General features: G+C 39.3%; 1 protein-coding gene across 2 annotated transcripts in view; it reads left to right on the top strand.

The window, feature by feature from the left end:
• Positions 1–19,425, top strand: part of Armc1 (armadillo repeat containing 1) — a 30,428-nt gene that overhangs the window by 1,102 nt on the left and 9,901 nt on the right. The window contains exons 1-4 of one of the 2 annotated variants that reach the window (XM_055603473.1): positions 6,880–6,900; positions 6,988–7,208; positions 14,656–14,747; positions 17,927–18,116. In XM_055603473.1, coding sequence (XP_055459448.1) covers positions 7,026–7,208; positions 14,656–14,747; positions 17,927–18,116 — 465 coding nt within the window. In that variant the 5' untranslated portion in view covers positions 6,880–6,900; positions 6,988–7,025. Of the gene's footprint in view, positions 1–6,879; positions 6,901–6,987; positions 7,209–14,655; positions 14,748–17,926; positions 18,117–19,425 lie in introns of those variants that run through there. The other variant, XM_055603472.1, reaches the window with a different exon arrangement.

Here is a 19,425-nt window from a genome sequence, read left to right as displayed (position 1 = left end):
GTCTCGGCTACATAGCTCAGCCAGAGATAAGTAAGGAGAAGTAAAGGCATATATTCTATGCAGTTGTGCTCTAGTAAGAATCAGATACAGAAAGACAGGTTGTTTTTTTTTTTTTTTCTCACAGTTTTGTTATTTGCAAGACTGATTATTCATTTTTTGAAAAGGAAAAAACAGAAACAAAAAACAACTGCCGCTTGACAGTTTTAACCTAACATCCCCAAATGTTAAAATAGACATCAGTATTTGCTCTTTCAAAATTGTCTTGTAAGACGTCAGGCTTTAGAAGTAAAAGAGCAAACTGAGACAAAAGAAATGTTAATTTACTGCTGCTGGTTAAGTCAAATTAGAAGAACCTTCCATTTACTCACACAGTTTGCTGCAGTCTAGTCTCCCTATGTAAGCCCCCTCCCTTTTTTCCATTTGTTATGAAGACCCTCCAGTTAGTTTCTTTGGAAGGAAGGGGTAGAGTTGCTACAGCTCCCAGCTTTTCCGGTTTACTCATTTGGTTATTTGATAATAAAGCCGAAACAAGCTGCTGGATTCACACATCCCAATTCTCAAGAATTAAAAACAGTGTCTTACAGAGTTTTAGTTTTCACAGTTTTCTTAAACTTTTTTTTTTTTAAATTATTTTTATTTTCTGTGATTGAGTGTTTTGCCTGCATATATGTCTGCACACAGTGTGCATGCTTGGTGCTGGAAGAGAGCATTAAGTTTCTTGGAACTGGAGTTAGAGCTGTACGCTGCCTTCTGGGTGCCGGGAATTTAACTTTGGTTTTCTGGAAGAGCAGCCAGCGTTCTTAACTACCCAGTCACCTCTTTAGCTCCACTTGCAGTGCTTTGTTCAGAGGTAATCCTATATATGTCGGTCTAAAGTTGCAGGCTCCTGTTTTCACCAGAAACCATTTGATGTACGTAGATCTTGGGTCTTGCCTCCAAAAAGACCTAATGTTTTGGATAGATCCAAGGAAGTTTGACTGAGGCTGTGCAGGTCCATGCTTCTTGACATCAGTGCTTTTGATGGAAATACAACCAGCTAACAAATGGACAAACATTTGTGTTTGCGCTAATGTGGTATTCATTATAAAAAGGGAAGGATTTGGTGTTTGTTTTAACCCTCATTGTGGTTCATTAGCTACTGTAGATTTGCTCAGATCAGCATTTCAAGTTATTTAAAATTATTGTCCCTCCTTATGTGTGCTGTGTGCTTGTTTGGGCATGTGTGCACTTGTGTCTGTGTGTATGTATCTGTATCCCTGTAGAGGTTGGAGGTCAAGTTTGAGTATCTTCTTCCATCTCTTACCATCTTATTTTTTGAGGCAAAGTCTTTGGCTGAACCAAAAGGAGCAAAACTGGCTGATGTGAGTTCCAGGGCTCTCCCTGTCTCTGTAACCTCAGCACTGGAATTGCCAGATGTGTGCCACTGTGCTTGGTTTTGTTGTTGTTTGTTTTCTTTTGTTTTAGACTGGTTCTTGGGATTCAAATTCAGGTCCCTGTGCTTGCTCAGTCAGCACTTTACCCACCGAATCGTCTTCCCAGCCGTGTGTGTGTGTGTGTGTGTGTGTGTGTGTGTGTGTGTGTGTGTAAGTGGGTATGTTCATGTGTGATTGGGGTGCGTGTGCATACCCATGCACATATGTGGAGGCCAAAGGTTGACCTCAGTTGTCTTCCTCCGTCTGTTTCCACTTTAGTTTTTGAGACAGGGTCTGTCAGTGAGCCTCCAGGGATCCACCTGTATACCTTCCTAGCTAGGACCACAGTCATGGACCACTGCATCCGGCATCTTTATTGGTGTTGGGAGTGCAAACTCAGCTTTCATGCTTGCACAGCAGAGACTGTATCAACTGACCTATCTCTCCAGCGCTAAAATTAATTTTTTGTGTGACACAGTGAATTACATTCTTTTTTACGTTAGCATACAAAGTAGTGGATTTCATGATGGCACCTTCATACATATGTGTCATTATATATTGCTCTCATTCCTCTGTTCCTCTGTTCCTCATTGCTCCCGTTCCTCTGTTTATTTTTTAGTATGCTAAATTCAGAATAAAGTGTAGACTGAATCCTACAACAAGCACTTATAACTATTTTTTCAGCCTGTGAAGGTAAATATTTCCATCAAACAATTTAAGTTAGCTTGATAATTAACACAAAACTATAAAGTATTTTCAGTACATAAATTGGGCTTCAAGTTCTAATTTTAAAAAGTTTCATTTTTAATCACATGTGTGTGGGTATGTGCACATGAGTGCAAGTGTCTGTAGAAGCCAAAAGAGGGTATCTGATACCCTCAAACTGGAGTAACAGTTGGTGGTGAATTATTAAACCTGCATGCTTAGAGCTGAACTTGGGTCCTCTGCAAGAGCAGCTAGTGCTCTTAACCACTCAGCCATCTCTTCATCCCTGTGTTGTACCTTTTGAGCCAGGCAGCGGCAAGCCCTGTTATCCTGTCACTCAGAAACAGAGGAAAGAAGCATGTGTGTCCATGTTGGCCCCCACCCCTCTGCCTCCTGTTTCCTTTTAGTGTGTGTATATGTGACACTGGAGAGTGAACCTAGGGCCTTGCAGATGCTGGGCAAGAACACTTTCATCCCCAGGCCTGTCTCCATCTTCCTAAACCCCAACATAACTCAATAAAATCATCTATTTTGACAGGCAAGGTCATGTACTCATATAATCTCAGCATTTGGAGAGCGTTAGCAAGAGGATTCCTACAAGTTTGAGACTGTACAGCGAGACATTGTCTCTAAGATAAAATAAAAATTGGTTATGTGAACTCATTAGTCTGCTGAAACATTTAAAAAGATTCAGGCCACATAGATAGAAAGAGGTGTCTGTAACCTAATACCTTCAAGATATTAAAATAAAATGAACTTTTGCATTGAATCTCTGCCCTGAAGTTTTACATAAAACCTGTAATTTGGAGGGCACATCCGAGCCCCTGCCTGCTTTTCTTGCCTCGTTTAAAAGTTGTGGTTGCTGTGTCACTTGAGCATAGCTCTGCTTGTTTTCATTTTTGAGTTTTTGTCATTGTCTGATATTCCCGATTATTCCCTAGTTTGAGCCTGTATCACTAGAGTTTGAAGATTGGAAGTTTTAAGATATTTTGACTGAAGGCCATCTCAGAGGAACAGCAAGATTATGTATAACATTTAAGGGAGAATCTTCATTGAGTAGTTATCCAAGGATGACAGATAAAAACAGAATTCTACAGTCTCAAGGCCTGGGTTCTGTGAAAAAGCCACTGTTTGTAGTGTCTGCTTTTGTTGTGGCATGTGTGCATGCATGCATGCATGCATGCATGTAAGGGTATGTGTGTGAGTTAACATGCATTTATTTTACTGTATGTATGTTTATGTATATATTGGTGCACACATGCCACAGGGTGCCAACTGTTGAATTCAGAGGACAAGTTAGGGAGTAGGTTCTCTTGTTCCACTGTTTGGGTTCCAGAAATAGAACTTAGTTATAGAAATAGAACTTAGTCAGGTTTGGCTGCAAGTGCTTTCTACCTACTGAGCCATCTTGTGCATGTTTTTGGGTTCTGACACAGGAACTCATGTAGCAAAGGCTGACATGAAACTTGCTGTGTGGTAGGGTGACTCTGAACTGCTCCATTCTGTCTCTTATCTCTAAAGTGCAGGGATTACAGGCATGTCTACCATGCATAGCTTAGTATTTGGTTCTTCCTATAGGTTTGTTGAGACTTGTACCATTGACAGTATAAAAACTGTGGGTATGCTGCTGTTTCTAAGCAGGGTTATTCAGATGCTGATAGAGGCACCTAAGTGACCACAAAATCCTAAACTTGGTAGTCTCATCCATGTGTTCAGTCCAGTCTTTTCTTTTATTCTGACTTCTAGAATGGCAAAAGTAGCCATAATACTTTGATTTTTAAGGTAATTCCTTGATAAATGCTATATTGCTAGAAATCTTTTCTTTGAGTTCTTTGAATTTGCTTGGAGATGAAAAATATTAATGTATTTTAGCTGAGTGGAGGTGGCGCATGCCTTTAATTCCAGCACTCAGGAAGCAGAGAGAGGCAGATCTCTTGAGTTTGAGGCCAGCCTGGTCTACAGAGCAAGTTTCGGGACAGCCAGGGTTATACAGAGAAACCTTGTCTTGAAAAACAAAAAGAAAACCAAACAAAATGTTAATGTATTTTGTATGTATTTTTTTATTCTCAGTATGGTATGAGTTAAAGACCATTACTGGTTTTAAACTTACTAAGTAGTTACTCTAGCACTATTTATTAGATAATCTTACCATTTTCCTTTTTATCCTGTAACTGAAAACTGCCTTTTATTGAACATGTACCATGTAGTAGGCATGGACTAACTTCTTTGTATGTGTTGTCATTTCATTGATTCATTGTGCTGTTTCGTAGCTTGAATTGTCAACTTTACAGATGTGGACACTCGACATAGTGTAAGGAATTTCCCTGAAAGTATAGCTTTTTGGAAAAAGAGTTTATTGATGTGCATGTATATCTGTTTGTGAGTGTATGCCACCTGTGTGTGGGTGCCTTTATAGGTCAGATAAGGCATTGGATGCTGTGGAGCTGAGGTTGCATAATGTTTTGTGCTCCCTGATGTGGGTGCTGGGAACTCGGGTCCTCTTTAAGAGCAGGAAGCACCCTTAGCTGCTGAGCCATCTTTCCAGTCCCTTAAAGGCACAGTTTCTAAGTGGCCAAACCTAGGTCTGATGTTGACTGGGAGGTTTCTTGAGTTGAATGCATAAAGAACTTGGGAGATGTATCTTTTGCAGTACTGAGGCTAGAACCCAGGCCAGTGTTCTAATGATGACCCACATACCTAGTACTAGTGTTAGGAGCATCTTTCTGTGAGTGAGGCTCATGCTGTAAGCCAGGCTCACTGAGCTTTCTGTCTCAGCCTCTAGAGGCCCATGATCCCAGGCTCCTGCCTAGGAAATACTTTTCTCTTTCTCCACAAGTACCACTGCCCTGATCTTTATCTTTCCATATCTCTACTTGTCTAGTTCTACTTTGTTGCATATTTCCACAAAATAACTTTAGTAGTCTTTCTGGACTTTTAAGAATAGGTCTATACGTTTATGCATATTAGCATCTGTGTGTTCTTCAGAATAAGGACTATAATACAAAGTATAATTAGTTGAAGTTACTGATTTTAAATTTCTGCATTTACAAAATGTATTTCTTAATGTCTGTTTCTTTGGCTTTTATATGTCCTGTACACCAAGTTTCTCAAAAGATCTGTTTCTTTAAGGCAGAGACGTACCATGTAATCTAGGCCTTGAACTCATGAACTCATGATTCTCTTGCCTTATTGTAGCTTGTTACATTGAAGTTATAGCTGTGACTTACCAAACCCAGATATGCCGGTTTCTCCTATGGAGAAAAGATATGCTGAATTTAAAAAGGTTTGGAACATAGAAAGACTTTTGAGAAACAGAAAATACTAGCAAATAACATTTCACCCCAATTCTGTATTTAGTGCCCTGATGACTTGGAACAAATATTTAATTTCTCCGTGATTGTTTTACTGTCTGTATCACCTCAAATTCTGTTCCTTCTTTCTCTTGCTTTTCTGTTAGGCATTAGGAGATTGCACACATGGGAGATGGGTTTGTGGATTTATATTCAGTTCAGTTTCTCTTTGGTCTCCCAGAATGCTTGGTTGAGGCACAGATTGGACACCCAGGAGAGACTCTCTCTTGGCTTCTTGTCTTCTCTTTCCTTTTCTTTCTTCCTTTCATTGGGATTGAACCCAGGAACTAAGTAAGGTGTGCAGGGCAGTGCTCTACCATTTAGCTATATCCTCAGGTCACTGAACAAAATTGTCATTGTAGACAGGATCTTAGTTACCCAGGTGGCCCTCTCTCGAGATGGTCCTGCCTCATTCTTCAAGAAACCTTGAAGAATGTGCCACAGTGCTTGGCAAGGGCTTCTTTTGGTGCTCTCCTTTTCTGTAGGAGATTTTATCTTTTGTAGGTACAGTTTACTATGCCTTTCCCCTCTCGCTCCCCACAGATGAGTAAGAAAAACCCAAGCTGTCAGCTCATTACTTTTCCTTGAGGCACTTGTTTTAAGCCTAGAAATGTTCTAGGAGGGAAGAAATTCTCCAGTGTTACTGTTTGGAAAGGAGAGTGAAGGTTACAAAGTTGTACATAAAGACTTTGTTTATTAGAACCTTAGTGTTAAAAATACCTATTTCTACCCTGCACAGATGTAGCCCATGGCAGCTCAGCATCCATGTGGGTTCCCTAGTAAGGGGAACAGGGACTGTCTCTGAGATGAACTCACTGGCTGGCTCTTTGATCACCTCTCCCTGACGTGGGGAGCAGCCTAACCAGGCCACAGAGGAAGACAATGCAGCCAGTCCTTATGAGACCTGATAGGCTAGGGTCAGATGGAAGGGAAGGAGGACCTCCCCTATCAGTGGACTTGGAGAGGGGCATGGGAGGAGATGAGGGAGGGAGGGTTGGATTGGGGGAATGAGGGAGAGGGCTATAGTTGGGATATAAAGTGAATAAATTGTAATTCATATAAAAAATAAAAATTAAAAAATAAAACCAAAAATACCTATTTCTAAATGGGATTTATTGGAATTTTGATGATGATATATGCTTTTTTCTATGTATAAATAATTTGGTTTCTTCCTTCAGCTTATGTTCATTTTACTTTTCACAAGCTCTGGAATTGCCAGTTCTTATTTTTGTGTGTGTGTGATTTGGATTCATCTGCTTTTTTTCTAAAGATATTATAATGCAGTTACATTAAAAACACCATAGCTGGGCATAGTTGGTGCATGCTTTTAATCCTAGTTTTTGAGAAGTAGAGGCAGGAAGATCAGAAATACAAGGACAACATCAGCAACATAATGAGTGAGGCCAGAATGGACTATGTGAGACCCTGTCTCAGTAAGTAAATAAATAAATCCTTGTTTACCTTGGCAACTTTTGTCTACTTTTGTCAACCTTACATTTTTTTTATTTTTATTTTTGCAGAATTTAAGAGGACTTTATTCATGTGTATGTTGTAAACGATGAATTCATCCTCTTCTACTATGAGTGAAGAGCCTGATGCTCTGTCAGTAGTTAACCAGCTACGGGATTTAGCAGCGGATCCATTAAACAGAAGAGCCATCGTCCAGGACCAGGGATGCTTGCCTGGACTTATTTTATTTATGGATCATCGCAATCCCCCTGTTGTTCACTCAGCTTTGCTTGTAAGTTGCTTTTAATAACTTCATTTTTGGTGTTTTAATTTTCAGTGAGCTTGATAACATGTTAAAAGACATTAGATTATGCACTCTGTATTTTGGCATATAAACTATGGATGCATGGAAAAGCATATGTGTAGTTCTTTAACACAAATAGCAACATATTGATTTTGTTCTTTAATGTAAATGGTAAGTATAATACATACATAAAATGTTCTGGTGCTTGGTGTTTTCAGTAAACATGATGTTCTATTGTTTTTGCTGTTGTTTTAAAGATTTATCTATTATTTATACAGTATGTAGCCTCCATGTGTGCCTGCATGCCAGAAGAGGGCACCAGAGCTTATTACAGATGACTATGTGCCACCATATGGTTGCTGGGAATTGAACTCAGGACTTTGGAAGAACCAGTGTTCTTAACCTCTGAGCCATCTCTCCATCCCCATGATGATCTGTTGTTTGTTTTCTTTTATTTTTGACATATGTTGCTGTGTTGATCAGGCTGTCCTTGCAGCTCCTGGGCTGAAGTCATCTTTTGACTGCAGGTGTACTATTACTCCCAGGTCCTTACTATTCTGATTTCCCCCACCCCCAACCCCATGTGTGTAGTGTGTGTAGCATGTGTTTATCCATGCATTATTTGATGGACATGATGCTTATAAGGTAAGGAGGACAGATAAGGAAAGGGGAGATAATACAGGATCAAAGATAACAATTCAGAAGGAGTTATGGGAAACATGGAGACTAAAGAAACATGGTAAAGAGCAGCAAGACCATCACACAGATCCTAAATGAATTTCTGAGTGACATAAAATGTGGTCCCTTCAATAGTAATTAATATAAAAAGAAAGGGAGCTATGGAGGGGAGTGAAATAATGGTAGTGATCTTATAAATTTTGAGGGCTGTATCAGTCAAATATTACTTGTGGACCTAGCTTACATCCTGATTTAAACATTCTTCCTAAAGCAATTTTTAAGTGTATGAAAGTGAATGTGCAGTGCACAACATGGTATTAAAAAGTCATTATGGAGGCTAGTAAGATGACTGAGCAGTTAGGAGCTCAGATGTTCTGACAGAGTACCTTAGGTTGTAGTACACAGGCATACATATAAGCAGAATGCCCACATATGTAGAATAACACGATTTTAAAAATGTGAAGTTGTTAGCCAATAAGATGGCTCAGTGGTGGGTAAAAGTGCTTGCCACCAAGCCTGCATTGATGTCTAGAACCCACATGTTGGAAGGAGAGAAACTACTTCTGCAGGTTGTCTTGTTCCATCCAGGCATTGTTCTGGTGCAGAGGCATGCACACAAATAATGTAAAAATTGAATTAAAAACTTAAATATTTTCATGTATAATGGTTAATGTTGTCATGTGTGGTGGCACAGACCTTTAGTCCTGGCACCTTAAAGGCAGAGGCTACATAATGAGTTGTAGGCCAGTTAGTGTTGTGTAGTGAGACTGTCAAAGCAAAACAAAAATGCCCTGCTGGTGTGGCATTAGCTTGACAGTAAAAGTGTGTTAAGACTTGAAGAAAAGGTTGTTACTTACGGTCACATCTGTAGAATTTTATTAAGGGAGTTAAAAACTAATTTCTTCCAGGGGATGGTGTAATACACCTTTAATCTCATTCTTGACAGCAGAGGCAGGTAGATCTGTGAGTTCAAGGCCATTCTACCTAGTGAGTTCCAGGCTGGCCAGGTAAACCAAGTGAGACCATTTCTCAAAACCCAAAACAACAAATAAACAAGAAAACAAACTAATTACATAGAGATATAGTGAAATATTTACAGATGAGATGTTTTCTTATGGTCAGTTATGATTATGGACAGGAGATACTGTCAAGTGGTACTTACTGAAGCTTATGGTCACATGGGTTCGCATGGGTGGGTCACTACACACTTTCCTTGCTTTTCATGCTTTGTATTTCTATAAAAGTTTAAAAGATAGGGGCCTATGTTGGTAATCTTAGCACGTAAAAGGATGTGCTAAGGAAGATCAGGAATTCAAGGCCAGTCTCGGTTTGCTCAAATAAGGGGCAGAAACAACATAAGAAAGGAAAGCTTTCTTTTGATTCACATTTTCAGGGGGATTTAGTTCATGGTGGGTAAGGCATGGCAGGAGCAGCTAGGTTCATGAGGTCATGGTGGTAGACTACATCACAGTGAATGTGAAACAGCTTAGTGGTGGCTAGGCTGGGTAAGCCACCCCTCCCAATTAATTTAGCCAGGCCATCCACAGCCTTCAGAATAGTGCTACAAACAGGATCAACTCTTCAAAACACGGGCCTTTGGGGGACATTCCAGATTCAAGCCTCAGTAGTATTGTTTTGTTTTGTTTTGCTTTGTTTTGGAAGTAGAATCTACTATATGAAACCTGTCCCGTCTTACCTTCCTTAGTCTGGCATTATAGGTATGGCACCTTCACAGCTGGCTAGAATAGGTCAGATGTTTTGAGAGGATTTCTTAAGTCTAGAAACTAGGAAAGGCTGTTAATTGTGGGGGAGGGTAAAGTTGCTCAATTGTTGAAGGTGCTTAGTGCAGTAGTATTGGATTGATATGATCGTATGGCTGGATTACTAAATGGCTCTTCTTCCCACTTGAGGCCTGCCATAAGGCCTGCTAGCTGGATTTGTCTAGGATTGATACTTTGGGTAGAATGACTGCAAGGCACTTAAGAATAGGATCATGGCAAGAGTGGTTAAATGGTGAGATTATAGGTGCCAGCCTGAAAATAGGGAGCTAAAATAGAAGGCTGGAATTAATGAAAAACTAGAGGCCAGTGCGTTGAAGTTCTAATGAAGATGACAAGCAGGTGTGTATTTTAATAGTTCCCCTTTCATAGTATAACTTTGAAACTATTTCAGTTCAGTGGTCACTCCCAGTTTAATAATATGTGTTTTTAACTTACTTGTCCATTTTTAACGTAATCATATGCTTTATGTATTGTGAGAATCATATAACAGTATGTTCCCATTTCTCCCATCTTTGCTTTATTTTCATCATATATTGTACTTCTGTATGTTTCTGCTGTCTGTAAACATGTGTGCATATTGCTTTAAACAGTGTTCTTTCAGTCTATGTGTGATATTCAGGATTGAACTAGAACCTCATACACAGCACCTAGTTGGCGTACTCATTTAGCTTCAAAATGTATTTTAAAAAGCCATACCCATGATCCCAGAGTCTCATTTGAACTCACAAGAGACCTGCCTGCCTCTGCCTCTAAATGCTGGATTACAGGCGTGTGCTACCACACCCAGTTTCAAATATGCCTCTTGAAAGTTCGGAGGAGTTTTGAGGGGAGGGAGGTATAGGAATTGGAGTGTTGTTGCCCTGTAGTTCAGGCTTGTTTCTAACTCTGGTTTTGTTTTGAGACAGGGTCTCATTTAGCCCTGATTTTGAACTCACAGAGATCTGCCTTCAGAGTGCTGGGATTAAAGGCATGTGGTGCCAGGCTTGGCATTGCCTTCAACTATTAATCCACCCTGTTCTCCTTTCTCAGAGCTAGAGTTGAAGGATGTGCCACCACTTTCAATTTCAAATCTCTTTTATATTTATTCTCATCTTTGCCTCTTTGCCATTTCTGGTGTTCTTTATTCCTAAATGTAGACTGGGATTAGTACCAGCATCCTTTTCTTTTTTCTTTCCTGCCTGAGGAGTGCTTTTTTTTTTGTTGTTGTTGTTAACATTTTCAGTACATGTTTGTTTTTGTTTTCCTATACTTAAAAATTATTGCTGCTATTTGTCTCCTGGCTTATGTGTTCTCTCTTTTCTTCTTCTTCTTTTTTTTTTTTGTTGTTTTTAGCTAAGGTTGCACTCTTTTAGTCCAGGCTGCCTTGGAATTTGCTATGTAAATCAGGCTTGCCTGCAACTCAGGGCAGTCTGTCTGTCTTAGCCTCCCAGTGCTGGACTACAGGAGTGGGCCACCATATCAGGCTGCCAGCGTGTATGATTTCTAATAAGAAAAGTGCTATACTCTTTTTTTTTTTTTTTACATTTTTTTATACTTCTTGTATGTACGTACGTTCGTGCTTGTGTGTGTGTCTGTGTGTATGTGTGTCTGTGAGTCTGTGCGATGGCTCTCTTATGGAGGTCAGAGGACAGCTTTCCATAGTGGGTTTTTTCCTACTATACATTCTGGGGATTGACTTCAGGCCAACAGGCTTCCATGGCAAGTCCTTTTACTTGCTGAGCCATCTTGCCACCCTGATAATGGCTTTTGTGATTTCATCTATGATGATATTACTGTTTTTTCATGAAATGATTGATATGTGTATTATAGAGTTTTTGATTTTTATTCCTTTACTTGGGATTTGAATTTCTTGGGTCTGTGGGTTTAAATTTTTATGAGATTTAGGAAACTGTCATCCATTATTTTTTTTGGAAACCTTTATTTTTACTGAAAGTCTTCTCCCTTCCCCCACTCTCTAGGTCCACACACATTAGCATATGTTGTCATATATTCACTGATCCTTTATGCCCTTTTATTTAATCCCTTTTCTTCCTCTATGCGCTTTAATTTGCCTGGTTTCTGTTGTTACACTTTAAAGTACACTGCTCTTTATTCTGTAATCTCTAAACTGCTTTCATTTCAAATATGCTTGTCCTATAGAAGTTGCTTGCCTTCTTAATGGCTTCAATTTTTCTCCCTCTGGTGTTTTTCATTTTCATTTCCAAACATTGAGTGTGTTATCAAAAGCTTTTTGATGTTTTTCTAATCCATAATCTCTATTTTGCTTTTTGATTACTTTTACTTCCCTATTCTAGTTATAGGTTATATTTACCTGTATTTTTTTTTCTAATCTGGTGATTTCATTACACCAGGCATTAAAATCTTTTAATGCGTTGGGTTTTGAAACTTTTTTCAATACTCCTGTAAATACTGTTAAACTTTGTTCAGTGTTGCTTTTATGTAACTTGGGGCCAGATTAATTTTTTTGGGGGGGTTGCTTTGGGCATTGTTAGAATGTATGCAATCTGTGATATCTCCATTGCCAAGGTGAAACACATCCAAGCATTCACCCAATGCCTCACATGTGGTGAGCTCTTGTTTCCTCTGGCAGATGTCATACCAGATGATTCCCACCACATCCTGAGCTCCAGCTTGTTTATTTTTATTTACTTTCTGGTAGTATTATCCCCTCACTATGCTTCACATGTAAAAAATTAGTACTCAAACATAGACTCTCTGGCCTTTCTCAGGAATTCTGGCTCTTCTGGGTGGGTCGTTATTATGTTCCTCTGCTCTGCAGATAGTATTGCTGTGACCCCTTCATTCTGATGTCTACCTCACAAACCACCTAACCCATTAAGTTGTGTGCAGCGAAGGAAAGGGGCAATTTCTACAAAGGGAAAGCCCTACAGTATTGTAAGATCTACCTCACTCCTCTCCTCTTCAGGATACAGCTATTTGCTGCCCCTTGACCAACATCTGAAACAGTATAAGTTTCTCTAGGCAGTTTGCATGTCAGGTAAACCTTTAGGTGAGACAGAAGTCATAGCTGTAGTAATTGCAGAAAGAAAAACAATTGTTTGCAGTTTTTATAGCTGACAGGATTTTTTTTTTTTTTTTTTTTTTTTTTGAGACAGGGTTTCTCTGTGTAACCCTGGCTGTCCTGGAATTCACTCTGTAGACCAGGCTGGCTTCAAATCCAGAGATTCATCTGACTCTGCCTCCCGAGCGCTGGGATTAAGGGCATGTGCCACCACTGCCTGGTTAATATTTTTTTTTTGAACACATTTATTGACTCCTGTGAAGTTTACATTATACTCCCCAGTCCCACTCATCTCCCTGTCCCTTCATACGTGCCCTCACAACTTCCTCCCCAAAAAAGAAAAGAAAAACAAGATATCTCGCCATGGAAGCTGTGTCCATACTATTTTTTTTTAGGCAGTGCCACCACGTGGTGGTGGCACATACCACACCTTTACTCTTTTTTTTTTTTTTTTTTTTTTTTTTTTAGTTTTTTTTATTTATAATACAGCTTCTGCCTGCATGTGTGCCTGCACCAGTAGAGAGCACCAGATCTCACTGTAGATGGTCATGAGCCACCATGTGGTTGTTAGGAATTAAACTCGGGACCTTTGGAAGAACAACCAGTGTTCTTATCCTCTGAGCCATTTCTCTAGCCCTTGCCCAAACATTTTTACTTGGTAATGTGCTGCCCTGGAGAGGTGCAAGGCCAGCTCTCCTAAGTGCTACAGCCAGTAAGGGGTGGGGCCAGTTCTGCTCAGCAGCCCTTAGACATCTACACGATCCCAGGCAGCAGCCCAGACCAGGGACATCTACAAGGCCTTTGATGGTAACATGGGCTATGGATATCCACACAGACCTGCTACTACCCGGCCACTGATCCAGACATAACCCTCAGTGGTAGCGCAGACCCAGGACCTCACGATGGCCTCTGGTGATAGTGTAGGTAACTCACATCAGGCTGTTCCTCACCACTCTCAAGTCTCCATCTCTCTTCATAGTGTTCAAACCGGTCCACTTTCTTTTTCTCTCATCATACTTACATCATAGTAGCATCTGCAGGTGGGCCATGTGGTAGCAGGCGGGCCTCTGGGGCTGACACATTTTTATAAAGACTTGGCACTTTTTACTTGAAAGGCAAAAGGCCCAATGGAAATATGAACTATTAGTAGGCTTGAAATGGCTGGTGAATGATGATGAGGAAGTCTGTGGATGACAGCAGTACTTACATGTAAAGGGAGATAGCCAAGCAACCCCAAAGGGAAAGAGTAGAAATGCTTATTGTGAGAGAAAAAGTACCTGAAAAAGTTACTGTAACTCATAGAGAACTGTGACCAAATTGTAATTAATTTATTTTATTTATGTTGATGTTTAGAGACAGGGTCTCCTGTAGCACAGTTTGTACTGAAACTTACTGTGTAGTCAAGGCTTGCCTCTGACTCACAGCAAATCCTGCTGTCTCAGCCTACCTCCATGGTGAGACTGCAAGCCACTATGCCTGGCTTGATTGTTGTTTTGTTTTGTTTTATTTCTATTTAAAATGCAGTTGAAAGTTGTAATATAGCAAAACTGGAGTTACTTCATTTTATAAAGTTCACTGTATGCTTTGTCCCCAGCAATTTATTTTAATTACTATGTAAAAAGCATCTAGAGAAATGATGGCTATTGAAACTATTTTTTGAGATTACTAAATGGAATATAGCCTCTTGTGGCCTTTGTCAAGATAAAATGAGAACTAAATGGAACAGTCTAATTTTGACCTTGCAGATAAGGTCAGAAAGTTGAGTTCATACGGCATATTCAGTTTCCACAGCCCCATTGAGGGTATATGAACATCGCATTTAAAGGAGAATTAAAAATCAGTTGATGCTGAAAATAAAGACGCATACTTTCTTCTTCCGCTTGCAGTAAGTTATAGCTGACCTTACATTTTGAGCAGTCTGGATGTGTGAGTTGACTGTTGTTTCTACTTGCAGGCACTGCGATACTTGGCTGATTGTCGTGCCAACAGAGAAAAGATGAAAGGAGAGCTGGGAATGATGTTAAGCTTACAAAAAGTCATTCAGAAGTAAGTATGGCAGGCGGTGTCCTCTGAGGCACAGGAAAGATAGGTCTATGTAAGCTGATTGCTGACTCATTTGATTTTCTTTTTTAAGTTTCAAATATTATTTAGAAATTTTAACTAACAAAACATAGACTTCTGTAGGTTTTATGTCCAAAAATATTTGTTAGTGAATGTTAGTTTTCTGTGTAAGTCCTAGCTGTCCTAGAACTAGCTCTATAGACCAGGTTGACCTTGAACTCAGACATCTCCTTGCCCCTGCCTTCTGAGAGCTAGGATTAAAAGTGTATGCTACTGTGCCTGGCTGCTAACTTTGTTTTTATTGATAAACATGGGCATTAACAGTCCTCGTAAGTATGTTTATATTATATTTAAAATGTTGACATCCATCCTGTCATTTTGGAATAATAAATAATAAATATTTCAAAGTTCATTTGTTTCACTGTCCTCTATTATAGAGACAGTCCTAGGACATTTGCAGCTGATGTATCAGAAACGGGACAACAGAGGTTTTTGTTCAAATTTGAAGACAGCTGAGTATCCATGGCTTTTAGTATCTGTCAAACATTTCCTTTCCACTGTGTTTTTTAATTCTTTGCTACTTGTGACTTATGATTTAAAGATTTAAATTTCTATTGGGTAAAAAGGATATCAAGAAATGACTCATTCATATGCCTTTATCTAAAAATTCAGAGTAAGTTTAGATAACATTTAACCTGTAAAGTAATTTCTTACCCTTGTTGGCTCAAGGATGTGTGTAAATGTAATGTATGTGTTTTTATTTTATTTTATTTTTAATAGAGACTCATAACTCAGGCTGGCCTCCACCTTGCTCTGTAGTCAGTGATGACCTTGAACTACTCATCTTTCTGCTTTTACTTCTAGAGTGCTGGTATTGCAGGTGTGCTACCATACCTGGATTTTATGTGCAGGGGCTGGAACTCAGGGCTTTATGCAAGCTAGTCAAGCACTCCATCAATGGATAGCTATATAAAGAAAAAAGTTCTACGCTGAATGAAGCTTTATAAAGTACTGAGTTGATTTGGCAGCAGAGCATCCTGATAGCTAATCACAGTAGATGATGTATAGTGTGGTTGCACTGTCCTGTTACTTCATCCTGGCTTTATTCAAAGGACCCATCATCAGGCATCAGGGCCATGGAAAGTCAATCTTTCTTTTGGTAAGGTTATCATGAATCTGATTGAAAGCTCATGGAAACCTAGAACTTGATATATATACATATCAAGTGATAAGCACACACATACATATATATATATATACATACACATATATATATACATATATATATATCAAGTTAAATTTATATATATATACACCATCTGTCTAATATATTAGCTACAGATAGCTATATATATATATATATATATATATATATATATATTATAGTTACAAACTAGTGGCCTGTGTATTCCTTAAACAGACATAGTTATTGAAGTTGAAAGGAAGAAGTACAAAAAAGATGTGGAAAATTAGATTTAAAACTAGTATTGACACCAGGTGCTGGTGGCACGTGCCTTTACTCCCAGCACTTTAGAGGCAGAGAGGCAGGTGGATCTCTGAATTCGAGGCCAGCATGGTCTGTAAGTGAGTTCTGGGAACTCCAGGGCTACGCAGAGATCCCTATCTCGAAAACAAACAAGGTGTTGAGCGCACAGTGTGATTACTTGAGCCGGAAATTCCAGTACTCAAGAGTCTGAGGCAGAAGGATTGCCAGGTGTTATAGGTTAGCTTGGAATATAGAGACTGCTTCTGAAAAGAGACAGCTTAGTGGGTTAGAGCACCTGGCTGCTCTTCTGAGGACCCAGGTTTGCCATCCTCTGCTCACACTGTCACTCACAGCTGTCTGACATGCCACTTTTAGAGGATCTGAAGCCCTCTTTCTGTCTCTGTGGGAACTGCATGCATGTAGTACACAGGCAAAACATCCACACACACAAAACATTAAACCCGAACTAATGTTGAAAGTTTGAAATATATTTTTTATTTAAACTTTAAAAATTAAGAGTAGTTTAAATAACATACGTTTAACCTGTAAAGTAATTTCTTACCCTTGTTGGCTCAAGTATGTGTGTGTAAACGGAAAAGATAAGTCAATAAAGTAGGGTGACCACTATGAAGTTACTAAGAGAAAATGAAGACAAGATCATCAGGGAAGATGATCTAAGATAAAGTTAGGTGTGTTGTGGATTAATGTCTTAGGCATAAAGAACGGTGGAACAGGGTTGGGCAGAGAAAGTCTGCAGATGACAGTATACGTTCGACAAGAAAGGAAGCATCTGGGCAGAGTCTCTGAGTACAGTATAGACCTGACAGCCATCGCAGTGGGCAGCTGCAAGCAAAGAATGCTGTTTAGAGCAGTTCTGCACTGAACAGAAATGACAGGTCCTACCAGGGGCTGCTTGGGAAGAACATCCCCTGCCCTTGGGTTTGTGATGGCCCCAAAGCTGCTATTCTTGATGCTGTGATTGTAGCAGAAGAACAAGCCCATTGTTTAATTCATTGGTCTAGCTCTACATCCATCCATCCTTCCATCCATTCATTTATTTAGTCTTTCTGTCTCTGTCTCTCTCTTTTTGTCAATCTTGCATGGGTGTATGCCTGGCTGTAGAGGTCAGAGGACAGCTTGAGTAAGTACCTCAAAGCCCACTCCCCAGTGACATACTTTCTCCAATAAGATCACACCTCATAGGGACCATTTTTAGTCAGATCGCCAAGTTATCCTGGACTGTGTAAAAAGTTGAGGGGAGATGGTACAGACTAAATGCTTTCCGTACATTATTGATGATTCTTATACTTTCCTTTTCATTCTTTAAAGTAGAGCTTTGTATTATAGGCTGTTCTTAAACTTGTGTAGCCAAGGTGCATCTTGAACTTCTGATCCTCCTGCCTCTACCTCCTGAGTGTGGTTATGACAGGAGGGTGTCACTGCACCCTGTTTATGTGATGCTGGAAATTGAACTTAGAGCTTCTTCATGCACGTTTGGTAAGCACTTTGCTGTCTGAACTACACCCCTAATTTCCATTATTCGTTATTCTAAGACTTATTGGTGTTTCTTTTTAATTGACCAAGGTATTAGGATGAAGGAAACAAAATTTGCCAAAGTTGAGAAGTAAAATTATAGAACCGGTAAAAGTGATTTTATATTTATGTGTTTCTTTTCAAGGACTACAACCCCAGGAGAAACAAAACTTTTGGCCTCAGAAATCTATGACATTCTTCAATCCTCCAATATGGCTGACGGTGATAGTTTTAGTGAAATGAATTCACGTCGAAGGAAAGCTCAGTTTTTTCTGGGAACTACAAACAAACATGCCAAAACAGTAGTTTTGCACATAGATGGTCTTGATGATACGGTAAGATTTATAGATGTGGTTCATAAATGGCAACAAGAAATTGTATCACCAACCACTTTCTTTATAGTTTCTTGCTAACATTCTCTAAGAAAGTTGCAATATTAATGTTTTATATTCCTGACAAAAGAGTTATCTTATGCTAAAAATATTGGCCAATCAGCATACATAGCAGTTTTAAATGTACATGCTCCTAATAGTAGGATTTAAGGAATATGCAGTGAAATACCTGAACTGACATGCATGAACCAAATAGGTCTAGTTAGAGCTGAGCATGATTATATAGATGAGTTATAACTTATTGATGTCAAGCGAGCCAGGACAAACACCATTAGGTCCTAGGCATTCAAAGTACAGCTAGTACAGCTTTTGAGGGTTCATCTGTACAGTATCATGAATGTGCCTCACTTTGTATGTACTTAACCACTTTGCTTATTCATTTGTCAAGTGATTATTTTTATATCTTGGTCTTAGAAAGCTGCTAGGAGCCTGTGTTTTATAAGTTAATGTTTTTTTTTTTTTTTTTTTTTTTTTTTAGCACGTTAACATCCTCTTGGGTATATACCTAGTGGCATTGCTCAGCCATATAGTAATCTGAGTTTAATTTTTTGATGAAGTATCAGATTGTTAACAGTGGCTGCACAGTATTATATTTCAACCAGCATTGTATGAGGGGTCTAGTTTCTCCACATCCTCCTCAGCTGTTGCCATTTTTCCGCTGTCCTAATAGACTTGAAGTGTTTCTTATGGCTTGATGTACAGTTTCCTGATAACAAGCAATGTGGAGCAACATTTTAGAAATGTATTGGCAATTGTTTCAGTGGTTGAATGGGGCTTATTGTGTATGTCTTTTAACTTATTAGTTTTATATTTGAGGGATATGCTCATTTCCTCCTTTTTTTGACCAGTTTTAAATGTTTTGTTTTGTTTTTAATTGTTGAGTTCTCTGAATAATACGGATGCCCAGAATTGAATGTGTGTCTTCGGTAAGAGCGGTATACACTCTTAGCTTCTGAGCCATCTCTCCAGCCTTTTTTTCAACATTTTGTTGATATCATCAATGAAGCCATTTGGTCCTGGGCTTTACTTTGTGGGTATTTTTTTGACCATTAATTGAATCTCTTTACCTGTTTTACATGAGCTCTATTAATCTTTTTTTTTCTCTTCTTTCCTTTCCTTTCCCTTCCTTTCCCTTCCTTTCCCTTCCTTCCCTTCCTTCCCTTCCCTTCCCTTCCCTTCCCTTCCCTTCCCTTCCCTTCCCTTCCCTTCCCTTCCCTTCCCTTCCCTTCCCTTCCCTTCCCTTCCCTTCCCT

This window comes from Psammomys obesus, unplaced genomic scaffold (genome assembly GCF_907164565.1).
Source record: "Psammomys obesus unplaced genomic scaffold, mPsaObe1.curated_primary_1811, whole genome shotgun sequence".
In the NCBI taxonomy this organism is placed as follows: domain Eukaryota; kingdom Metazoa; phylum Chordata; class Mammalia; order Rodentia; family Muridae; genus Psammomys; species Psammomys obesus.
Note: the sequence above shows the minus strand (reverse complement) of the source record. Positions and strands in the feature narration are given on the sequence as shown.